General features: G+C 47.6%; 1 protein-coding gene across 2 annotated transcripts in view; it reads right to left on the bottom strand.

Annotated features, from left to right (window-relative positions):
• ZFHX3 (zinc finger homeobox 3) overlaps positions 1-17611 on the bottom strand; it is a 171312-nt gene that overhangs the window by 65225 nt on the left and 88476 nt on the right. For both annotated transcript variants that reach the window (XM_080637309.1, XM_080637310.1), the window contains one exon: positions 740-971. In XM_080637309.1, coding sequence (XP_080493435.1) covers positions 740-971 — 232 coding nt within the window. The remainder of the gene's footprint in view (positions 1-739; positions 972-17611) is intronic.

Genomic DNA, 17611 nt, shown 5'->3' with positions numbered 1-17611 from the left:
GCTTTTTCCTAACATAAAAATATTTTTAACCCTTTAAATTATTAAACAAAGTACAATTTCTGTTCTGCTCAGCCTAACTGCCCCCTTTAAGGCACTTTTTCTCTTGATAGATTCACAGCTGCAATCTCTTTCCAGTTATTTGTCATTTCTGTATGAGCATATGCTTCACCCAAGCCCTTTGCCTTATCCACCTTATCTCATGAGGAGACATGGAAAACAGACCAACACTTGCCCCTTTTCCTGCCCACCCCTTTCAATCTTCCTCATGATCTAATGTGGCTGAAATACTAGAAACCAATAAACAAACTGGGACGGGTTTGCACTGGTGCTTAGGACATCACTTGATGCATTGCAAAACTTCTACTAAAAGCATAGTTTGTTAAAATTGTCCTAATGTGATGGTATCTCTAGACACTCATAAATATTTCACTTACAAGTACGAAATGAAGAACGTGTGTAAGTATTTGGTGCTTCTGAGCCACCACCCACAAGCCCCATGAGGCAAAAGAATGCTGGATGCTGCAGGTACAACAGGATCTTGTCCCACCTCAGGGTAGCCGGGACTTCCATAACACATTATTGATAAGGAATAAGCACCATCCCACAGCAGGGAAGACAAACAAGAAAGTCACCGAACTTGCCACAGAACTGCATGGAGGGCCTGATGCTGCTAGTCCAATCCTGTGACGCAGAGGGGGCAGGAGCCCAACCCTGTGCATGCAAGGGTGGCAGCACTCACCAGCCTCAGCTGCTGGACATTTCCGGATGGTGAAGATCTGTCCCAGGTCTTCCTCTTCTTCAGGAAGACCTTTCTGGAGGCGCTGCAGCTTCCGTAGGCTTTCACTCCGCTGGTGTTTCATGGAGCGCACATGCTGGATAAGGTTCAGCTTGGCCTTGGTGGAGTAGTTACAGAGGACACAGTGGTAATAGCAGCTTTCACCCTCAACCCCGCTCTCGTGATGCTGAAGGTGCTGTGAAGAATAAAGTAGAGAGACGTGAGTTTCCTTTACACCTCCAGTCTCCCTGGGTTAGTCCATTGTAAATTGCTAAAAGCCACCTGGGAACTAAGTAAGAAACCATAATTTGATGAAGACACAGTAAGATCAAGCCTGTTTATTCTCAAGGTACCACACATGCTCCTGCTTAGAAACAAGGAAACATAACATACCGAAATAAGCACAGAAGCAAAACTCAAGATGGGCAAGATAATCTTCAGTGAAAGAAAATAACAGATCCAACATAACTGTTCACAATTTATGTGTGGTTAATTATTTCACATTTAAAGCTTATCCAGGGAGGGGACCCAACTTCATGCCAAACAGATAAAATTAAATGTGATAAATTCTCACTGAAAACTAGGAAGACTAAAACTAAAGGAATCCTAGAACACAATGAACCCATTAGACTGACAGGTCCTGGGAACAGCGTATGGGAGTGGAACATGGAGTGTGTGCCATCCTATCCATCACCCAGCACTCCGTTACCTGACATTTAGGTTTTACTCCCTTGGATCTGGAAGAAAGCAGCAGCCTGGCCTGGAAGATGGCCGTTGACAGCAGTCCAAACTGAGAAGCCTATGGTGAGCAGGCAGCCAGATATCACCACAAGAGGTTAGCCCTTGGAAAACCCTTGCCCCTCCTCTGAAGCTGTGCTACTGCAGCCAATGTGGCTAATTCAGGAGTATTATACCGGGATTATCTATGCCAAAATCTATCAACTGTCTGGCACAGAGGTCCATGCTAGGGAAACAAATAGCTGTTTTATGTCCTGGATCTCAAGGATGTGGCAATTACTTCTCAAAAGCAGAGGGAAGCATTCAGTGCTTACGGCTATGCTGGCTGCTGCGGCAGCAGCGGCAGGGCTGAGTTTACAGTAACTGTCCCAATTCTCAGAGTAATGCGTATCTCAAGTGGAGGACAAATGGATAGCAAAGTCAAAAGACTCCTGAGTGAAGACCATTTGGTGCTTCCACTACAAACCTGCATTTCAGCTCTGCAACAATCCCTGCCAGCTCCCATCGTTCAACCCCAAGACCTCTTATTTGTCTTCTAGGTCACCTCGTGAAACTCCTTCCTCAGCATGCACCTCGCCCAAGGCACACAAATAAGGTGATTTGGACACAATCTTAAGGTTTGTCAATCAAAAATATTGCCTACGTGCAGCCAGAACCTTCTGGTAAAAATTCTGATGTGTATTATCTCAGTTACAGCTAAGATAAGATTAAAGACACATATTACCTAGCGCTGTGTGCTTAGCTAACACAGAGGAAGGAGAGCCCTCTGAGTCTAGGAATGATTAAAAATAGGATAGGAGTTGATGCTGAGGCTTCTGATTGGAAGAGCGAGGGAAGAGAATAAATGTATTCTAGATCTGGCTAATTAGACTAGCCTCTTTTGGGATCACGATGTATTTAATTAAATTCACTGTAATATTTGAAGAATCCACTAGGGCACTAATCCCACTGGTGCCCTCAAAAGATTTTTTGCTGTTTTCCCTCATAAGAACTTCTTCCTCTCATTTCTATTGTTTGCATGCATTACCCTCTTCCTGAGCCAGAAAAAGAGAAATGGCTTAAGACATAAAAGGCTAAGGTTAGCAAGCTGGTCTCAAGAGCCACGTGACTGGCCCACATGGCCCAACTTAACCAGCCTTGCTCTGCCCCACTTAGGTCAAATCTCTGCAATAAAACCTCTCTTCCACCCCATCGTGCTGTGGGCTGGGGTGTCTCGCTCTAGGAGACACAAGGGAAGCCCTGTCCTCCAGCAGTCAGGAAGCCTCCGTCCCGCAGACACCATGTTCAGGCTTAGGCAGTGCCAATGGGCTCAGGAGCAGCTTCCGCAAGAAGGCAGAGGAAACCCCTGGTGAGCAATTAGAGAAAAATCTGGTTCCAGGTTCAAGGAAATACTACGGATGTGGTCTCTGCGGGAACCAGAGGCACAGTCTGTACTGCTCCCATTTAAAAGGGGATTTTAGGAAAACTTTTGTTTTAAACTGTTTAATAAATGTGTCTTATTTTCTGGTCTTCTTTTGCTCCCACTCAACGCATGTTCAAATATCCCTTGTGATAGCTTCACTTGCCTGTCATACCCAATGGTGCAAAAAGTCCACCCTGGACATGGCACATCATCACATGCCCACCTCTGATTCATGTCAGTCTTCCAATGGAGGAGAGGAGCAGGCCAGAATAAGACAACATGATGGATGAGAAAGTACAAGCTGTGAGTTGGTGGAAAGGTAAGACAGGGGACAAATACATGTAGTTATTGTCCACCACGCTTGTAAAGCTTTCCCCTTGTGAAAATTTATCTGTATCACAGAAAACAAATTCAAAATATTAAACCAGAACTTTGTTAGAAGACAAATCAACTTGAAAATCAAAAGAATATATTGTTCTTAAGAAAAGCAACCAACTTCTGTCAGAGAACATTGATTTCTGCAAGTCTGGGGGGTGTATGCCCCCTCCCTCTCAACGATAGGAAACTTTCAACATCTGGTTCTTCACGCATGGCATGCAAAATATTGATCAGGTTTAGTCAAAGCTCCACTTTAAATCAGAAACAGACAGGAACGCTCTGATGGAAACCATACGGCTCACAAGTACAGCTTCCCGAGGGACATGGACTGTTCCTGTATGTATACTAACCGCAGCATAACACTCTGCCACTCCCAACACCTATCCCTACGCACAAATCAAACCAAATCTGGCCCATCTTCCATTTGGGAAGGGCTTGGGTCCCTATGCAAAGCTGCACAGTGACGAGAGCAGGAGGATCCCACCCAGAGACCTCACCTCCTCCATCTGCCACAACCCCTGCACCGCCTGTCCCTGAACTTCACAGCTGTTTCTGGGAGAACACCAGCTCCTCACCAGTTACAAACATCCCAGGTCTGGCAACTTCATCTCAACACCAAGAGCCACTCACTGTGGCTCTGCCCTGTGTGCCCCAGGGTGGCCTCAGCCCTGCCCCACATGATCTGCCCCCAAACAGCATTTTGGGCTAGTTCAGGGAGTATTGCAGAACAACCTTCCCCTTCCTCTGCATATGGCTGGAAGAAGTCAGCATGTTTGGAAGGTCTGAACAAAGAGATACTTTAAATACTCAAGCTTAAAATTACAACTTGTGCCTATACACCCGCAGAGTGCCAGAGGCCAGCAGGCAGCAAGCAACCCTCCAGGGATCACACTCTGCACGGCGCTGGTCCCCAGACCTGGAGGAGGGAGGTGAGGGCACCCAGTGGTGTTCACACCAGCGCAGCATCAGCCACAGCAGGAGAACAGTGCGAGCGCGCAGGCACAGACCAGTGAGCGTAGAAGAGGCACAAGCACGAGCGAGCAAATGTGTGCTGGGACACGCTGACCTGCACTGGGCTGGGGAACTGACTTTCCAGCCCTCACTTTCTAACATCTGGCTTGGAATTGTTTTCTTCTAATAAATAATAGCATAATAAATGTTTGCAGCATATGACTACAGAAATTTGACTTTTAAACAAAGGAATTACACTATTTTCAGTGCTTCTTTCTCTCCACCTCCATCCTTCACATACCTCAAACTTTGTTTATTTTACCATTGCTCTCTTCCCCATCTAACACTGCCTCACCCACAGTATTTTTCAGTAATCATGGAATTTAATGCGACAGCTGTATTAATCCATCTGATCGCAGGCAGTCCTCACCCCCGTGCCACGGTCTCAGGCTACGTTCTTCAGAGATGAGACTGTTGTAATGAGGACTAAGGATCCACATTGCTGCTATTACCCAAGTAATGAACTCTCCTGCTGAATACCTTTGTAGGTGTTACTGTAGTTAATGTTCAACATTTAATCTGGTTTCTAGAAACTTTTGTTATGTCTTTTAAAGATATAAAACCTGTATCTTCTCCAAACCTCTTCTGTATGAAGTTTTTTACAGCCACTGTGTGCAGAGCCCACTTCCCACGGTAACTTGAACAGATAATCCTCCCTATAGCAGTTTGTTGCCAGAAGGCACAATGTTATTTTCCAAACCCTGTTTGCTCTGCATAGTGGGTCAGATACTGTTCTGGCAGATATCCGAACTGTAACCCTAGCTCACCAGGGAGATGCAACAACTGCTTTGAACTATCTCATGCTTTTGATGTTTATTATTCATTCGAAAAAAGGCTCAATTTCTATGCAATCTTAACTTCATCTTGCATAAAGTTTCCCCTGTGGAGGGCCCTAAAAGCCCTTTAGGACAAATTCACACTGACAACAGAGGGCATCTCACAAGCCATTGGTCTCCAAGCCGGAAGACCAACAATCTCTCGAAGCAGCAAGATCCCACTTCCGCCCTCAGGAAGTCTCGATGATCCACAAAGCAGTAGAACATGTGAGAAAGCTCTCTACAGGCCTGAGGACATCCCCCTTCTGCAGACCTCAGAATGAAAACAAGTAGTAGAAAGAAACCCAGGGAATGCCCCCCAGCAGCCTGGGCTCTCCTGCTCCCCGCCTGAGTGCACAAGGATTTACCACACGTGCCATAGTGTCTGCAGGCAGGAAAAGCAGGTGAAGTAACAGGCTTAGGGGCCAAAACCCAAAGCAGGAAAATGATCTCATGAACTCTGTGCAGCAGAGAACCAGCCCTAATAAGAAGAAAACCCTTCCTCACCACCAGTGGCTAACAGGATCACCAGCTGCACAGTGATCCAGATCCCGAACCAACAGAACCCAGGATCTGGGCAAAAGTGCTTATGGGGACAGCCAAGGGGAGTCCATCCCCTTGTGTTTACACCAACATCCCTCCCACTTTCCAACTTCAGTCCTCGGAAAGGCCAGGGGAAGGCATGGGTAACTGAGAAACAGCCTGAAGAAATCTCTTCCAAACCACTTTGGATCTCTTTCTCCAGCTAGCTCTCACATTACAAGACAATCCTGCATGAAACCAGAAGCCATTCGACTACCAGGAGCTTCTATAAGAAAGTTTCTGGTCTTGAACATCTTTGGAGGAGGCTTCTTCCCCATGTAGCATTCTTGTTACCACTGAACCCTGCACGACCTCTGCTCTGTTAGAATGGGTAAAATGAGCAGTGGTTTAAAAGATCCAAGAAATGCAGCTGAGGAAGAAGGAGCAAAAAAACTGCTGGAGGGTTACAAAAGCCATGGAAGGGAGCACCACTGCAGGCCTGCACTGCTCCTACTTCTCCCTGTCTGCACCCATGTCTGACCAGCATCAGTAATGAGATCCAGAGCCTGCGGGCCCCTTTGACACCGTGGTGGCACACAGAGCCTGGGAGCAGCACAGAGGCTACAGGAGATGTTGAGCCCCTTGGGGTTACAGTGGAAGCTGCCAGCACATCCTCCATGTTCAGGAGGAGCTGCTGGAGCCCAGCCAGCCCTGCGAGCACATCCACAGCACAGAAGAATGCCCAGGGGTTGACTCGTCCTCAGGGTGAAATCAGACATGGTTAATTACTAAGAGGCTTTGTAGGAAACATTCTACATGCCAGCGAGAGCCGTGCCTGTGACAGTGCAGCTTGGGGAGTGAGGCGAGAGGTAACCCCTCTGACAGAGCTGGAGGGGAGGCTACAGGTTGCTGTGGAAAGGGACCAGACCCTGCAGCAGACCTCAGAAACCTCGTAAGCGCCTCTCGGCCCCCATGTGCCTCTGATCTGCTGCATGAGATAAATCACACAGCCCTACAAGAGAAGAATCTGAATTTTTAATGAAAGTCATGCGGATGCAGCTGTCTGAACCCAGCCTGTTCCAAGTACTCCATAAAAGTCAGCGCTAGCCCATCCGTCTTGCTCTCCTTTCACACCTGCAGCCTGGGCTGGAATTTCCTGGCGCTGATGGAACAGGGCGGTCGCAGCGGGAGCACATGGAGACTGAGCCTGGGAAGGGTTGGTGTGCCCACAGACCCTGGCATGAATGTTCTGAAAGGAGGAAAAATTGATTCCCCATTCAGCAGGTTCAAAAGATGAACTTACGGTCTCTCATATTCCACCAATGTCCTGCAACTGTTTACTGCTTCTGAAGAAGTGGTGTTACAAAATCCATCCCTCCTTCCAGCTTTGCAGGCTTCTTTTGCAACAGACAGCTGTGGAGTTCAGGCTCACATACCCTCAAATTTTTGCAGTTTATTTTGTGGTAACTGGACCAGCCTAATGGTGAGCATCACTCCTCCACCTCCAGCTAAAGCTTCCTCAGTATCATCCAAGCCCTTAAAAACACCGCCATGAGATGAGGACAGAGAGACTTCGTACTACAAATCTAGCTTTCAATTTGTTATTTGGCTTCTGACTTTATCTTTCTTTCCAAAAGGCTGGAAACGTAGTACTCCCTCCTGCCACAGAGGCTCAGGTACTTAATGAAAGTCCTTCAGTTCCACAGAAAGCCATGAAGAACAGCACCAACTGCCCCAATTTACAGCCACTCCCTACAGCCCCCTTCTGATTCTGTATTTTCCATGCCCTCCAGCTCTGCTTAGTCTTAAGTGAAGGCCCCTGGCTCTCTGATGGGGCTGATGTAGACACTGCAAGCCCCAGACAGGCATAGACCTGCTGAGCATCACACCACTAGCCCCCAGCCACAACTAGTGTGCAGGAAGCAAGGCCAAGGACTTTCCTCAAAGAAAAACCCAGCAGCAACACAGAGGGTGGCTGAGCAGAGATCTGTGTACCTGGGGACAGATGAGTAACAATATATGAGGCATCAAGGAAGAGCTGGTGGCCCTTGCCCCAGGGTGAAGGAGCCATCCACTTGGGGTCCCACCCAGGTAGGGGCTATGGCCCACAGATGCGTTCCCTGCTGGCCACGAGGCTGGTGCTTGCTGTGCTGAAACGCTTTTGGATTCCCCCATCAACGACCCCAGAAGCCACCCAGCAAGCTGGGTTTGCTCCACCAGCCCTTGAAGTCTCATTAAAAGCCAAATATTGCTCAGCCTAAAGATGGAGAACTCAGCATGGATTTTAGTGAACGTTAAATCAACCAGCAAGCGTAGCCAGCAAACTCTGTGGCACTTTAACTTTAAATAATGCAATAATTATTGAATTTCCTTTTTATAACCGAAGTGCTGGAATGTAAACAATGGGGCTGTAATTGCAGGAAGGGGGGATCAATAGAGGCAATCGTTTTCAGCCATGTTAATTGTAAATACAATTGCTCCAAGATGTCAGCCTCGTTCTTCTCGCTCCCAGAATCATCCTAACGGATGACAGAGTCCAACTTTCCCATTACAGCTGTTCGTTCCTTTAAGAGGTTCTCAATCAGGTCTGATCAATCTGTCAAGATAATGCATGGAGTAAGTAAGACTCTTCCAAACACAAGCTCCCAATCAATAGCCTGGACCTGCTTAATGAGGAGGGGCTAAAGCCCAGAGGGAGGCAACAGTCCCAGCTTCTGCTTGGCTCAGGCAGCTAACTTCTTCATGGGGGCTTCTAAGCCCATCAGCTCTTAATGAGGATATTGTTTATGCAGGCTGTGATGAGCAGCATCCCCACATATTCACAGTCCCCCAGGGTCAGTGTGCAAAAATCAGCAGAGTTTAACAGAAAACAAGAGCCAACAAAGGTTGACTTGTATGTGCATCCCCTACCACCACTTTTTAAATTGTGCAGAAGACCTGAAAGTACCAATTAATCATTTGTTAGAAGAGATTGCCAAAGATGAAAATCTTCATGGGACCATTTAAAATACAAGAGCATCTTCAAAGTTCCTCCCCTGCACTTGAGGAAGAAAAAGTCCAGAGTAAAGACTGTACTTTCTCAGCTGTGCCCTTCAACCCCAGGAGAGGCACCAACAGACCAGAAGCTTCTTGATGGAAAGCCAACTGGAAGCCTCACAGCAGGAGAGAAGAGATGAGAAGGGAGTTAAGGGAGCAATCAGAGATGCCGTTCTCTATCTGTATGATTCAATTCTGATAGCACACTGGTATCCCTTTGTACAGGTGGACACTGCATGCCCACTGGCTGAGAAGAGATGGCTGAGCAGCCACAAAAGGGAGAGAAGAGAAAGGTCTCACTGAGCCTTCCTACAGCCATGAAACTTTTCTCCCACTACTGCATCACCAGAGCTGCACTCACAACAGAACTACTCTTGGGCAACTGCAACTTCAGAGAATTTTCCAGATCTCTGAAATCTTCACAGCTCTCCCCAGGGAGGCACAGGCGTAAGCACTGCTATATGTGGAGATGAGTGCAGGAGTGTGTGTATTGATCCTGCTAATTATAGTGATAAAAATAAAGCACAATTGCGAGTACATTTCCTACCAGCTGTTCTGAAAAGTGCTGCCCTCAACCCTGTGTCTTCTTAGTCCAGCCATGGCTCTGGTAGCCGGCCCCATGGCAGCCTTGCAGGTCTGCAACGGCATCCACCACTCCTCATGGTGCTCCTCTGACGAATGTGAACCCAACTTAACTGCACAGGGAGGATACTCTCCTGTTACAAATGAGGGATGTTAACCATGAGCTGAGCCACACACAGCAGTTTCTGCAGTGCTTTTGTGACGAGTTCCTCTTGCAAGTTAACCAACACCTGAACTGATGACATTTTGCCCCTCAGGAAAGGGTACAGTTTTGTCACCTCGTATTTTCCATGAATGCTTTTATCCCTGGAGAAATACAGCAGGAAAGCTGAACTTTGTTTTGAAAAGCAGAGCCTGCAAAGTACTGTATGGACAGCAACAGGAGGAAGTTAAAACAAACAGCAAGAAATCTTTTGCCATGACTCAGCAACGTCACTGAGGTCAGGTCTTTCAGCCTGCTCCTTTCTCAGTGCTGGGAAAAGCTAAGAGCCGAGGCATTCAGGGAGCCTTACCTTTCCCAGTGTTAGGAAAAGAAACGGGAAAAGAACAGCTGAACGTGAAGACAAGACAGTAACCAAAAGCAGGCTCAGCAATCCCACTAACCAGTTGGTTTTCTTTTTTAATATGTTTTGTGCATACACTCAAAAATAATAAGTTCAGTGTGAGTTGTTAAGCTGTGAACACTAAGGTGAGCTAGAGCAGCCTGTGAATATAGGCAAGCCACTGCATAAAATATAATAAAAAGGGCTGGGGGAATCTGAAAAGACACAGGGATAAAAATCTGTTGTCCATATTGTAATTGTATGGCTGCTGAGTAAGTGAAAAATGCTTTCCACAAGACCAGGACTATCCTTAGAGGTGATGGATTATTTCCTCCAGCAGCCATAGCAATGATTCATATGTTACGCTGCAAGGACTCTCAGAGGAGGCACTGCATGTTCCAAGGCACACCATGTAACACACACTTGGCCTTGTGGCATTAATGCCAGCTCAGACTTAAAGCAACCACCCCAAACTTTCTATGCATGTGGAGCCTGCTTTAAGAATTTAAATTCAAATGGCATTCTTTTTCCCCAAAATAAGTCTTTTGGAAAAGAAACCACCAAGCTCTGAAGAACAAGCTTGATGGCCGTTCTACACCTGCTGCACTCCACACCACCTCTTGGAGCAGATGCACATGGGGGTGCTGGGGAGGGCACAAGGACACCCCTGCGCAGAGGGATGGAGCCCTGATGAGAAGCGGCTCCCATCATGTGGCAGGCAGCCCACTCTTGGCACGCAGGACAGGCAGGATGCTGGACACCTGTCCAGTGCGCCCTCATCAGCCCTTTCACGCTGTGGCTTGGCTGCAGGTCTGCCGCACCCACAGCCAGGACCTGAGCAGCCATCCAGAGGAACCCGTGGAAGCGAGGACCTTCCTGCGGTGCTGCTGGTCCAGGTGGGACAGCAGGGCATCATAGGCAGTGTTCCTGCATGCAACGCAGCAAGGGACCTTTGTAATAATGCTCATAAACCCATGTGGGAAATTGAATTGGCCACAGAAACCCACACCGAGTTCACATTATTTGATAAAATACTACAGGCACAGATTAACTTCCCTCGCCCAGTATTTATTGTTTCATCTATCTCTAGAGAAGCTACAAGCGCTGTGATAGACTGAAGATTTCCTTGTTTTCATATAGCTTCTTTATAACTTCCTACAGCAATGTACCACATAGAATCCCAACAGATAATCATACAATAACAACAATACACAAGACGACTTTATAATCCTCTTCATAAATCGAAGAATATCAATATCAAAGAGATGGATGACACAACCTCCCCTGGCAGAAGCCAACAAGGATGCATTTAGGAACAGACCAAACTCATCCTTCACCCACACCCCTAACAGAGAAATATTTGTGAGAAATCATAGAATCATAGAACAGTTAGGGTTGGAAAGGACCTTAATATCACCTAGTTCCAACCTCCTTGCCATGGGCAGGGACACCTCACACTAAACCATGTCACCCAAGGCTCTGTTCAACCTGGCCTTGAACACTGCCAGGGATGGAGCATTCACAACTTCCCTGGGCAACCCATTCCAGTGCCTCAACACCCTCACAGTAAAGAATTTCTTCCTTAGATCCAGTCTAAACTTCCCCTGTTTAAGTTTGAACCCGTTACCCCTTGTCCTGTCACTACAGTCCCTGATGAAGAGTCCATCCCCAGCATCCTTGTAGGCCCCCTTCACATACTGGAAGGCTGCTATGAGGTCTCCACGCAGCCTTCTCTTCTCCAGGCTAAACAGCCCCAACTTTCTCAGCCTGGCTCCATACGGGAGGTGCTCCACTCCCCTGATCATCCTCGTGGCCTCCTCTGGACTTGTTCCAACAGTTCCATGTCCTTTTTATGTTGAGGACACCAGAACTGCACACAATGCTCCAAGTGAGGTCTCACGAGAGCAGAGCAGAGGGGCAGGATCACCTCCTTCGACCTGCTGGTCACGCTCCTCTTGATGCAGCCCAGGATACGGTTGCTTTCTGGGCTGCGAGCGCACACTGAAGCCAGCTCATGTTCATTTTGTCATCGACCAACACCCCCAAGTCCTTCTCGGCAGGGCTGCTCTGAATCTCTTCTCTGCCCAACCTGTAGCTGTGCCTGGGATTGCTCCGACCCAGGTGCAGGACCTTGCACTTGGCATGGTTAAACTTCATAAGGTTGGCATCAGCCCACCTCACAAGCGTGTCAAGGTCCCTCTGGATGGCATTCCTTCCCTCCGGCGTATCAACCGAACCACACAGCTTGGTGTCAGTGGCAAACTTGCTGAGGGCGCACTCAATTCCACTGTCCATGTCACCGACAAAGATGTTGGACAAGACCAGTCTCAATGCCGATCCCTGAGGGACACCACTCGTTACTGGTCTCCAGCCGGACACTGAGCCATTGACCACAACTCTTTGCGTGCAGCCATCCAGCCAGTTCTTTATCCACCGAGTGGTCCACCCATCAAATTGATGTCTCTCCAATTTAGAGACAAGGATGTCGTGTGGGACAGTGTCGAACACTTTGCACAAATCCATGTAGATGATGTCAGCTGCTCTGCCCCTGTCCATCAGTTCTGTAGGCCCATCACAGAAGGCCACCAAATTGGTCAGGCAGGATTTCCCCTTAGTGAAGCCATGCTGGCTGTCACCAACCACCTCCTTGTATTTCATGTGCCTTAGTATGCCTTCCAGGAGAATCTGCTCCAAGAGTTTGCCAGGCACAGAGGTGAGACTGACTGGTCTGTAATTCCCTGGGTCATCCATTCTTAACCCTTCTTGAAAATGGGGCTTATATTTCCCTTTTTCCAGTGGTTGGGAACTTCACCTGACTGCCATGATCTTTCAAATATGATGGCCAGTGGCTTAGCAACTTCATTTGCCAGCTCCTTCAGGACCCGCAGATGGATTTCTTCAGGTCCCATGGACTTGTGCACATTCAGGTTCCTAAGATGGTCTCGAACCAGATCCTCTCCTACAGTGGGCCTAAGGTCTTCACTCTCACAGTCCCTGCGTCTGCCTTCCAAGACTTGAGTGGTGTGGTCAGAGCATTTGCCAGTGAAGACTGAGGCAAAGAAGTCATTAAGAACCTCAGCCTTCTCCAAACCCAGGGTAGCCAGCTCTCCTGATGGCTTCCGGAGAGGGCCTACGTTGTCCCTAGTCTGTCTTTAATCTGCAATGTTCCTATAGAATCCCTTCCTGTTATCTTTCATGTCCCTAGCCAAGTTTAATTCCAACTGGGCCTTAGCTTTCCTAACCTGGTCCGTAGCTTCCCGGACAACATCCCTGTATTCCTCCCAGGCCGCCTGTCCCTGCTTCCACCTTTTATAAGTCTCTTTTTTCCGTTGAAGTTTCCTCAGCAGCTCCTTATCCATCCAAGGAGGTCTCCTGGCCCTCCTGCTGCACTTCCTTCTAGTTGGGATGCAACACTCCTGAGCTTGTAGCAGGTGATCCTTGAATATTAACCAACAGTCTTGGGCCCCCCTGCCCCCTAGGGCTATATCCCATGGAACCTTGCTAAGCAGGTTCCTGAAGAGGCCAAAGTCTGCTCTCTTGAAGTCCAGGGCAGTGAGCTTGCTGCACGCTCTTCTCACTGTCCTGAGCATCTCGAACTCGACCATCTCATGATCGCTGCAACCAAGGCTGCCCTGGAGCGTCACATTTCCAACCAGCCCTTCGCTGTTGGTGAGCACGAGGTCAAGGATGGCACCTCTCCCTGTCGGCTCCTCTGTTACCTGCAGAAGGAGGTTGTCTTCCACACCACCAAAAAAAAAATTATTTCTACTTTCTCCAATCAACTAGAGGATTCTGCGCAACCTCGGCCAATGGAAGCCCAAACTGTTCTCCTGCCTCGCCATGGCACCCCTACAACACAGAAGTGCGTAGGCCAGACATAAACCATCAGCTGTTCAAAACCCCACCTTCTGTAGTGTATGGTGATACCTCCTCAGCAGGCAGGTCCTCGGGATCAGCACCAGCCTCTGCTCTGCTCCCTTCTCTAGCGTCCCACATAGCATCAGCCTTCTCCCCATCCACCACCCCTGATTTGAGTTGGGCTTTCAGGGTCAGCCCGGGACACAGACAAGTCCTAGACAAAGAAAAGGCTCCATCTGCGCTCTGGGACACATTAAGAGCAGCTATGACAAAAGGAAAGCTGAGCGGTGGTGGTGGAGCTGTGACAGTCTGAAGATGAGGGTGATGCAAGAGCAGGGAGGAGAGAGAACCAAAGGAAGGTGCGGTGAATTAGTACAACAGAGAACAAAAGCAGAAAGACAAAATATATAATGTTCCTTGAGTCTTGAAGGTGAAATAAAAAACGGTGGAGCAAGACTAAGCCAGTGGAGCCCTTCCAGCAGAGCAGCCCTTCTTCAGAAGTGTCGACTGCATGGCTGGGCACCAACCTGGGCGGCCAAGATTACAACCTTTGATGCACTTGTTGTGCATTAGTAAACCCAAGCCACAAGGACAGGAGTCCCATCTGATTGCAGACATATGCTGTGAAGGTAAGTTCATTAAATGTCTGTGAAACACACAAACAGAGCACCACAGAAATGCCCATGAGAAAATAAATAATTCTTCATTCAGTAAAAGCTTTGGATTGTATTAGACAAAGCCTGGGGCAATGTAATGAAAGAGGGAGATAAAAAGAAATGGAATAATTACTCACTCACAGAATGAGGCAAGAATCCTACTGGAAAAATATGTATGGAAATACTTATAATTAAAAACTGTAATAATGCCTGCACACAAAGGGATGAATTAAGGCAACCTGAAGTCTGATATTTCCTATGTTTAAGATGGTTGTGACGGCTTCCATTGAACTGAAAGGAAGCTAATGTGTCTTAAGAACTGTGTATACAAATTCAGGCAAATGCTCCTTCTTCCTCACCACTGAGCAACTACTCTGTGAGGAAAGCCACTAAGTTCTTGGTGAGGAGAAGCATTCCATCCACAGCCTCCTCCAAATTTAACTGGAAGATCTCTTCAGTCCTTGAACATGCAATGGCTCCCAACACATGTTTGCAGGCCTGGTTTCCACCAGAAAGGACATGTCAATGACCTGTAACAATTCATAGCAGTCGAACTCTGGCTCGTGTTACATGTATGTCCTCCAAGGAGCATGCAGCCTATGGATGGATTTGGTTTGCTGCTTTAACTTCATCCACAACAGGCTGTTGGCTTGCAGGACTGCCAGGAACTGGGGCAATGCTTCCCCATAATCCCACCGGGCACTTGCACAGTAAGTACAACCCCCCAATCCCGAGACACCCTAAGAACCTGGGGCTGGCAGCGCCTCCCACCCTTGCCACAGACATTTCCAAGCTCCTCAGCAGGAAAGGTCAGTATTTTGCACCAGCAGCAGATCTTCTGCTTTTTATTCCATCATCATGAACTCACTCTGGACAAGACATCACACTAACCAGAAGGGCAGAAAATAAATCCGTATTTCAGTGCCACAAAAAGAAGAGCAAGCACGGCTGTACAGAGCTGGGAGCAGTCAGGGGATGCTGACAGGCTTGATGGCACTGTTGGTACAACTGCTTCACCACCATGCAAATAGAACAATGAACCTGAAACAACAGGAACAGACAGAGCCTGTTGCCCCTTCCCTGGTTGTGAGTCTTCATTTCCAAGCAAGTTAAGCGAGAAAAGACATCAAGGCATGTGAAGAGTACAGGAACTGAGGATGGAGGCTGAGGACCAGAGCATCCCACCTTTCTCGCACTGGCTGCAGGCCACACACACAGGCTGGGACTTTGTCCAAAGGACAAAACAGCTTTGTGCAGCTCTGAAAATAAACTGGATCTGCAGATTGCAATGGTCTCTCCTGGTTTTTAAAAGCAAAGACATCCCCCTCCCATTACTTTGCTATCCAGCCCATGGCTCACACAGCACTGAGCACGACTCAAGTAGTGAAGAGGGGTTTCAGTTCCTGGACCTGTTTGGATTCCTGCTGAATGTGAAACTAGCTTCCTGACTTATACAGTGCTGTATTTTGGTGCAGCTGTAGCACTGATGGCCATGTTTGTGTAAAATTTCCTATCTGTATCTAAAACCTAATTCAATTGCAGTATCCTTCTGTAGAGGGATCCACAAGAGACCAGAATTGTGAATATTAGCTGCAGCTATTCCCTCGAAGATAGACTGCAAAAACAGAAAATACAGAGCTTGTAGCAGTACACCGAAGCAAACAGAATACAACCTGAGATGATAAATGTCTCTGCTCTTTGGCGCTGTCTTTGTTCAAGCATATCTGCATCCACTTGTATTTGCCATATACATACATAAACTCCTGGGAAAAGCCTGGCACAATATTTATTGTTTTTAGCAATTCTGGATCTGCAATCCACAATGTAAAGTCTGTAGAGACATACACAAGGTAAATGATGAATACTGTGAAGGCAGCACTAATCAGCATTGAGAGTACTTACTGACTACTGCAATTCAGAAATAAAATGGAAGCAGCAGAATCTTTTTTGGGAGCAGTGTCCACTCATAGCAAAGAAGTGCAAAGAGATGACAGATCTCTAACTCCTGTTTATGAAATTCCATGTATAACTCATTTGGTCCAGTAGCCCTAAAGATTCTAATTTCTGTGTCCATGTGGGATTAGCTTCTTTGCAAAGATACCTGCTCAGGGTACGCTATCCAGGGCCCTAGATGCAGGTTTCATGTCTTGCTAATCTGCCTGCCCAGAGTTAGACACTGTAATAGATCTATCTGGGCATTGCAGTACCTAGGTAAGTCAAAAACCAAGGTGTGAAAACAATAAAAGCAAGGTCACTGTTCTGTGGGACTACAGGAAACACACACAGGCTGAGAAAAGCTGTGTGTAACGCAGACCCCATGATGCGAAAACTCCATCTACACAAGGACTCCAAAGTCTTTAAACCTCTCCCACCTATGGTCAAAGCATGCTTAAGAACCAGCTCTGGGACAGCAGCTTGTCTTCAAAGGACTTCTTGCAGAGCACAGGCACAAGCAGGACCTGCATCTGCTCTATTTCCAGCAATGCAGCTGCAGGTCAAGAACCAGAACTATTCAAGAGAACTGTCCTTGAAGCCTTCTCCTCTGGGTATCGACCCCATGTTCATCAGCACGTACCACCAGCAGGTGCACTCTGAAACCACCACATACATACAAACACAGTCCTAACGTGACATGCCTGTATGTAACACCCCAGAGTTACAGAACAGTTGCACAAATGCTGTAGGTATTACAATTTAAATAAGCAGCTCTCAAATGGAGATACCCTCAGGGGTTTTGCTGGAGAGGATGTAAGTCACAGTTGAAGGGAGGAAGGCTTTACTCACCCAAGCAGAGCTCCCAGCTATTCTTTTCTCCTCTGCTTACCCTGCCTGACGATCCTCCCCCTCTTGTGGCACATACGTGAAGACTACAACAACTCTTTGAGCCAGTTTCAAAAAACAAAGGATGGCTGATCCAAACAGCTGAGACCTGCTGAGGTAAGAGCCTCTGCAGCACAGGCTGGGGGATAGAAGGACAGCTGGACAGGGCTGCATAGAGAACAAACAGGAATCCAGGCAAGGGGACAGGACCTCCCTGCCTGCAGTGTGACCTGGGGGCACCCACAGGCTTTGCCACAGTGTGAGCCATCACTCAGCCCAGTGCCACTTGGGTATTTGACACAATCCTACCTTCGCTCCCTCACCCACACAAGATCTTCCTGCCTCTTCCTCGCACCACTTTCACTGTTCTGCTACTTGCAGCTAAATCCACCCGCCAAGAAGTTTTGGCACGACCATGCGCAGCTCTTCTGCTACCAGCACTCTCTTCTTTACTCCTGACTGAGGAGCTGATCTGC

Source organism: Psittacula echo, assembly GCF_963264785.1.
Source record: "Psittacula echo genome assembly, chromosome: Z".
Lineage (NCBI taxonomy): Eukaryota > Metazoa > Chordata > Aves > Psittaciformes > Psittacidae > Psittacula > Psittacula echo.
Note: the sequence above shows the minus strand (reverse complement) of the source record. Positions and strands in the feature narration are given on the sequence as shown.